Source organism: Peromyscus californicus, unplaced genomic scaffold, assembly GCF_007827085.1.
Source record: "Peromyscus californicus insignis strain IS unplaced genomic scaffold, ASM782708v3 Scaffold_4__1_contigs__length_199733344, whole genome shotgun sequence".
NCBI lineage: Eukaryota > Metazoa > Chordata > Mammalia > Rodentia > Cricetidae > Peromyscus > Peromyscus californicus.
In genome coordinates this window covers 17985176-17993079 of record NW_026294562.1, presented here as the reverse complement: position 1 = coordinate 17993079, position 7904 = coordinate 17985176, and the positions used below count along the sequence as shown (strand labels likewise).

The following is a 7904-nucleotide window of genomic DNA, read 5'->3' as shown; positions in this document are numbered from 1 at the left end:
AAGCTGAGAAGACAAGAAAGCAACAAATCCCCCTGGCCAGAGTTTGGCAGAGTGCCGAAAACATCCTATCTCTCGAGGAACTGGGACAAAGGTGGCCCTCTCTTAGTATGTGCAGTATCCCATGGCCTTCCCTTAGTTGACTTCAGGCTCCGCTGGCTGTCCCCTCCCCTCTCTCGCCTTCAGCCCTCATCTACTCACAGGTCAGCCTTGACTAGCAAGCTCTGAACACTTTATCCCTTGTTGGCAGTCACGAAGCTTGTCTGAGCAAATACCAGACACAGTCACCAACTGCCAGCTCTGCCTACCCTTTAAATCCTGAGCCTGGAGAGATCCGCACGCAGCAGGATTGAGTGGTGACATCCTTACAGCTAGCCAGGTACACCGCACGCAGTGACCTCTGGATTCGGAGTTTCATCCATCCTCAGTCGCTGCAGACCTGGATCCCAAACTGCACTCGCAGCCTTCAGAACGGGATCCAGGCTTCCAAGGAGCCAAGATGACAGCCCACATACCACCAGAGGTCAGCTTTTCACCAATGACCCCCTAATGGCACAGGATCTTTGGCACGGGGTGGGATTCTGCTGAACAGTTTATAGGGGCCAGAGCTGGGAGCTGCAGAGGCATCTTGGACATCTTTTTGGATTTGTATGACCTTCCAAGTGAGGAATGTGGAGTTTATTTTGGCAGTTGACTTTAAAGAAAAATCCCACCCAGCCAGTACCTTTCTACATACATGTGCATTTTCCTTTAAATGTTGCTTGAGGTACAAATATTTTACCCCCGTGCCTGCCCCTTCATTTTGAGGTCTGATTTTATTGTCAACCCATTTTGTATAGTTTTTGGGAATGTTTCTCTGTCCCATCTAGGGGTGGATGCTGTTTTCCTATGATCTGGGCACTGGGTCCAGGGTCTCTGTGCCTCTACCGCCTTGGCTGTATAACGGGAAACGGACCCCTTGGTGCCCTCAGGTGCCTGCGTTTGATTCTCCACTCCCTCTCTTTGAAGAGCTCCAGCAGCTGTGGCACCACCCTCATAGAACCTCACTCCTGGGGTCCTCGGAGTGCAGAAGAGAAAGTGCAGAAGACGTCCTTCCACTCAGAAGATATCCGTCCTGAAATGAAAGAAGACATACATGACCCCAGCTACCAGGATGAGGAGGGGCCCCCGCCCAAGCTGGAGTATGTCTGGAGAAACATCATCCTCATGGCCCTGCTGCACTTGGGGGCCCTGTATGGGATCACACTGGCTCCCTCCTGCAAGTTCTACACCTGGCTCACAGGTAATCACCCCAACCCCTTTGTCCTGAGCCTGTACTCCAGCTTTCTCCCTACTCTTTAATGAGATAGGCTCTGACTCAGAAAAGTAGCTACAATCTGTCCAGATTTTTCAAACCTTCTCTTCATTTTCTGAGATAACTAGACTAGGAACAGAGCCTCGTGGGATTGGGATGCAGAGTGTCAGTTCTGGGAATCCTTTAACATGGGTGTCAAAGCCTACGAAGGGTCGAGGGAGGGACAAACCAATGGTAAAGAGTTGGCAGTCTCCGAAAGAGCTTTTCTGTTCAAAAAGCTTCCTGTCTCAGCATTGCCTGCCACAAGAAAACTAAGGCCTTTGCTGGGAGGCATGGGAGCCTGATGAGGGGCCCCATGGGCTATGTGCGTAGTCAGGAGGCAGAGCAAGGGGAGACTGATCAGAGGGGACCATTGGAGAGGAAGACATAGAAAGGGGTAACCCACAAAAATATCTGTACACGATTCTGGCCCGGCTAAGCTTGTTTGGCCCAAAGAAAGGTGAGGCAGGCTCCCCATACAGCCCAAGTGCACGGGTGTGTGGCTCTGTTGCTCCAGGTAGGTCCTGTCAGTCAACAAGATGTTCTTAAAATGAAAAAAGAGGGTTGAGAAATGGTTCACTTTCCATTCTCCGGGCAGCTAGTTTCTGCCCTGTCTCAGGAGACCATGTAGGACAAAGGGCCAAGAACCTTCTAACACGAGTTCTCCGGTCTCCTATCCACCCCTCCTTGCCAACCAAGGACAGCCAGGCACAGAGAATAAAGTCTTGGGAAACCCTGGCCATCAGGCTGTTGTAACAAGGAAGCTAGTTACCACTGTGTCCATTGCCTGCTAGCTCAGCCTCTCAGGGGTCCATGGGTGTGGGCTGGGGCGGGGCTGGGGCGGGGCTGCTCCTGGACACAGATCTGTGCTTTCAGGCGGTTTAACCTCTGACTCCTGATTCCTGGATCAGGAAGAAGGAACAGGACTCTGTGGGACGGGCCCCTTACTGTCCTCTGAGGAATGACAAACCAGGGGCCCCTCTCTAGAAGACACAGGACGTTTCTGGTAGCTATTTCTAAGAGGGTAGTGATGTAGAAGTTGGCTGCCAGGTGTTGGCTGCCCCTGCTCTCGGCCTCTTAGTACCTCCAGCAGGTGAACTCTGGCCCTTGGAGATTCATCTTAGAAGTTCTGTAGGTGCCAGGGAAACACAAGAGGAGGACCCCTTCCTCAGGACCTCAGTTTTCCCAGGTACGGAATAGGGACAACAATGCTTTGTCATGATTCGGAAGGTCACATTCCTTTGGTTAGTTATGTGTTTTCCCAGGGTGTCTCCTAACTCACCTACTTAAAAGCCTTCTGTCCTGCAGGGATATTAACACAGAGGGCTAAAAGGGGAAAACCCTGCAGCCCACTTCTTAGAACAATGCTACAAGATGTTGTTTAATAACCAATATGACCACAAGCAGTCCTTCCCTGGGGGGTCATGGAACTAATGTATTTGAACCAAGCTATCTATTGGACAGTCAAGGGGTTGAGAAGGACAGGGCACACAGTGTTTGAGTTCTCGTCCTGATCCCCTTGTACTTAACTGCTTGTTCTTGCAAAACTAACGTACCAGAGACACCTGTGACATGAACTCACACGGGCACTTCCGGGTGCTCCACTGAGAGCTTTGGCCAAAGCCCTTTCTTTCCTCCTGCCACTACAGGACTCTGGCTCCTCTGTGGTTCAGGGTCAGATCATGTATGTGGGAAGAGCTCAATCTAAACACAGCCAGAAGCAGTAAGTCACTTGGGTCTGGTCCCAGTTCCGAGGGACTGTGACCAGAGCCTTCCCTGGCTGCACACTGGCTCTGCGGCCTTTGTGGTAATCCCAAGAAGAAATGGGATGGGGCAGGAGAGGGGAGAGGCTGCTTGGGAACTGTTATTTCTTGGTCTGGAAGGACACAGACAGTTTATACAATGTATTGTGACTTCAACCTGAACTACACTCTTTGGCCTCGAAGGAGCCATGGTTTCCAGCTGCCCACAGACTGTTGACAGTCTCCTCCAAGCCCTCACGGGTCCAGCCTTAGTCAGGGGACAGAGCAAGGGGAGACTGCTTCCTTCCCTATTAACAATTGCATCTTCTAAGCTTTTGACAGTCAGGTAGGACATGGTAACCATCCCTAGTCCACTCTACAAATGTAACGAGTTAACTTGCCCTAATACAGGCACCATCAGCCGCCAGTTTAAGTGTTACCCAGCATTGTATTGGCAGCCAGCATCCAGACTGACAGAGGAACATGGCGAGGGAGAGATTTGGGATCTTGGGGGATGGATGACAGAGTTGGAACAGTGCCGATGGCTACGGTTTTGCTATAGTGAGAGATTCTGGGTAAACACTTAACCTTTTCTATGATCTGCTTCTTCAAGATGCATAAGTGATCACACCTACCGCCTGAGGTGTGCAGTAATTGTGAAAATATTCAAATTCTTGATAAAGCTCAGGCCACTGTGGACATGGAACTCTGCAGGGCTGGCTCACCCTGATATGGGCATGTTATCTGCCAGCATACTGGAATGCTGTTGTCATAACTGGTGAATTAGCACAGACCCGTGATCTCTCAGTGTCTCTTAAAACTTGGGTTTGTTGTAATTGATCAAACCAAATTGCTCTGGTTGCTATTTTTCAAGGCACAGAGGGACTAATCTGTGGCCCTGGACACCTTAGAGGAAGGTTGGAGTTGACAGGCCCAGAGGTACTGCCCCTGCAGACAGACAGTGAGAGTACTGTGGCCTGTCTAGATTCCTTTCTTTATTTCTGGGGCCTCTAAGCTTACCTCCATCTCTAGATAGAGAGGTTGGGGCATCATAATGGGATTACTCAAGTGTTCAAAGCCACAAGATAACAAGACCAAGGCATTCCAGAGTTTGGGGGAAAGGAACTTCACTAACTTCTGAAGAAACAGTAGACTAGAGTCAGTGAAGGGTCCTTTCATCCTTGGCCCGATGGAACCTGCAATGGTTGGTGATGTTCCTGCTGTCTCCTGACAGGAATATTCTACAATTTGGTTGCTGCTTTGGGCATCACAGCCGGGGCTCATCGCCTGTGGAGCCACCGAACTTACAAGGCGCGCCTGCCCCTGCGACTCTTCCTCATCATAGCCAACACCATGGCTTTCCAGGTGAGAAGCTGCCCATAGAGGCTCTGTGTCTACCACGAAGGCTTGAGGAATGTACAGTGAGTTAGCACCTCAAGAGGAGCCAACAGGACAGCCATTATCCTTCTCATTTTCCTGCAGTCCCCACAAGTGCATGCTCAGTACCGAGGTCCACATGGCATGGGATGTCTCAGAGTCAGCAGGATGGGAAATTAGGAGTTAATTGGAAGACTCTCCAATTGTAGGGTCACTTTTTTCCCCAAGTTTCCCATGTAACATATTGTATGTAGTCCTGGCTATCCTGGAACTCACTATGTAGACCAGACTGGCTTTGAACCTGGAGATCCACCTACCTCTGCCTCCCAAGTGCTGGGATTAAAGGCATACATCACCACCACCGAGTTTGACTCTGGTTTCTTTAACATTTGGTGAACAGTAGACTCATGCTGTAAGGTGTCTATCTCAGGAGTCCCAATGGGATCAGAAGTAATATGCCACAGACTTGGGGACTCTGCTGCAGATAATAAGAACACTTCAATGGCAAGCAGAATGCTAGCATTTGTGACATAAATGAATTTATTAAATCCTCAAATGTCTTAGGAGATTGAACCCCATTTTACACTTGGTCACTAAGAGACCGAACAGGTAAACACTCTGGACCTATGAGTGACTGTCTTGCTGGGTAAGCAAATATTGAAGTTTGCTGAGGCAAAGTCGTAACAGAAACAAGGGAAAGGAATCAGGGGCCTGTTTTTGCTATCAGACTTCAGCAGTGGGCTCAGGATAGCTGGGGTATGGGTCTTAATCTCAACAAGAGGAAATCAAATCAGTCCCTCTGTCTTGGCTAGATTTGAGGTTCTCACCTTGTGTATCTAGTCATTTCTACTATAACAAATTATCCCTCAAAGGCTCCTCACGTCCTGGTGGAACAAAACCAAAATAGAGACCTTGATGCATTTTTGAAAGAGTAGAAAGAGTCACAAATAAGTCAGAGGGCATTTAGGAAAGGGCTAAGGCTCATGAGTTACACACTGGCCCTGACCCTGGGTTGGGTGAGCTGTTACTCGTAAAGGCATCAGGATGAATATCCCTGTACCTTTATGACAGAGCAGCATCCCTGGATGCCAGGACACTTGCCCATAGTCTCTGCACCCAATGATTAGGTATTCCATGAGAAGCCTGTCTCACATTTCTTTCTTCAAGAACTAGTATTCCTTGCCTTTCTCTCTGGGCTCGTGGACCTCATTGCCGCCACCCCCACCCCCATCTCCCCATCACACAACCAAAGAAGCAACAGTGATTCCTAGGTCTGGAACTGTAAGTTGCTTTCCTACATAAGCTTTAGGGGCAAGTGTGCAGAAGAGGGGCTCCTCGAGGCCTCCTTTGGGCAGAGTCCTGACGACTTTGTGAGGTGTCTTGTATCTTTGCAACATCTGGGCCCTTGCATTCCCCCAGGGGGGGCATCTCTTCTCAGTACTGGGGTCCTCTTTCCTGTCCCTCCAGAATGATGTGTATGAATGGGCCCGAGATCACCGCGTCCACCACAAGTTCACAGAAACACACGCCGACCCTCACGATTCCCGGCGTGGCTTTTTCTTCTCTCACGTGGGCTGGCTGCTTGTGCGCAAACACCCGGCTGTCAAAGAGAAGGGTGGAAAACTGGACATGTCTGACCTCAAAGCTGAGAAGCTGGTCATGTTCCAGAGGAGGTGAGTGAGGGTTGGGGGTGTGGAGCCCAGAGCACCCTACTTTTTTCTGATAGAACACATTAAGAGCTGAAGGATTTTATTCAGTTTGCACACTTACAATCGTTCTAAAACACAATTCACTAACGTCTCACAGGCCTGCAGGCATGGATTATTGCTTTTTCCTTTCTCTTTGAGATATTTCCATAAAACAAACTGAATGTGACAAATATTCATTGACCTAGAATAGTCATGGACGCAACAGTAGAGTAATGGAGTCCTTTTTTCCCCAAAAGCCTGTAGCGTAGTCAGTCAGGTATGCAAGTAACTAGAAGCAAGGCAAAAAAACTGTCTGTACTGTGAAAGGTTCATGGAGACCAAGACCGCTTAGCAGGGATACAAGGGAAGAGTTGTTGAAAACAGCAACCTCAGAAACAACAGCGATTCTTGTGGTATCGTGGGGCAGAGATATGCTTCAGAGAGGCTTCCCCAATACAGGTGAAAGTAGCCCTTGATTGACAGGTGGAAGCCAGGGAAACAAGTTGGATATGGAAGACCCAGGCCAGGCAAGCAGACCTAAGGGTGGGAAGGGAAGGAGCAGGATGCAGACAATGCAGTACAAGTTGAATACGACACTGCTTAACAGCTGTCAGTCAATTCCCGTGGAATGTCAGTGGTCAGCCTCCAAAGGGACAGAGAGCTGTCGGTGGTCAAGGGCCCTCAGTGCGCTCCTGGAAAGCAGAGCAAAGATCTGGGGAGTGGTAGCAGGAAACGAACACTCGTCACACATTCTGTGTCAAAGATGGAGGTGGACTCAAGAAGAGATCTCAAAGGCAACCAGACAAGAGCCCAGGCAGTGAGACTTAGCAGATGAGTTTGTGACTTCATCCTGACTTGTTTGGCCAACATGGCCTTACACTTTGTGAAAGTAAACAATAGATTTCTAGTCAACAGACCCACGGCCTATTGATAAGGCTGGAGATGACTGGGCAGGTGGAAGACACCCACAGGCCCATGTAATGAGTCTTTTTCTGTCCCACCAGCTAGCTCCCAAATAACGACGTGGAGACTTCTTACTAATTATGAAAGCTCATAGCTTAGGCTTGTCCCTAGCCAGCTCTTCTAACTTAAATTAACCCATTTATATTACTCTACGTTCTATCACATGGCCTTACCTCTCTTCCATCTTGCACCTCCTGTTTCCTCTCCACGTCTCCCGGTGTCTCCTGCACACCTAAATTCCTCCTCCTCTTCCTTTCTCTCCCCAGAAATTCTGCCTATACCTCCTGCCTAGTTATTGCCGTTTGGCTTTTTATTAAACCAATCAGAAAGTGCCTTAGGCAGAGACACATCTTTATGGTGTGTAAACTAATATTCCACAACAGGCCCACCTGTCCCTGCTCGTCCTGGGTGGGTGGAAGACTGGAGAGATGCCTCAATGACTTGGGTCCTTCCAGATGACCCAAGTTCAATTTCCAGCACCCACATGGTGGCTCACAACTTGTAAGACCAGCTCCAGGAGATCCAATGCCTTCTTCTGACCTCTTTGGGTACCTGTATATAAGTGATACACATACATACAATGCAGGCGAAGCACTCATATAAATTGTGTGTGTGTATGTGTGTGTGTGTGTGTGTGTGTGTGTGTGTGTGTGTGTGTGTGTGAAGAGTGAGATAACACATACCCCTCCTGTATTCCTAGTGTGGGAATGGGAACCTCTCAAGCATGCTTGTGACCCTCTCCACACACTCATATTGTAACTGTAATTCTTGCCTGACATCTGTTTTGTTACATGTAATTTTACT

General features: G+C 49.0%; 1 protein-coding gene across 1 annotated transcript in view; it reads left to right on the top strand.

The window, feature by feature from the left end:
• The first annotated feature begins 496 nt into the window (after positions 1–496).
• Positions 497–7904, top strand: part of LOC128095133 (stearoyl-CoA desaturase 4-like) — a 10264-nt gene continuing 2856 nt past the window's right edge. Inside the window, exons 1-4 of the mRNA XM_052713862.1 lie at positions 497–520; positions 1006–1279; positions 4307–4437; positions 5917–6122. Coding sequence (XP_052569822.1) covers positions 497–520; positions 1006–1279; positions 4307–4437; positions 5917–6122 — 635 coding nt within the window. The remainder of the gene's footprint in view (positions 521–1005; positions 1280–4306; positions 4438–5916; positions 6123–7904) is intronic.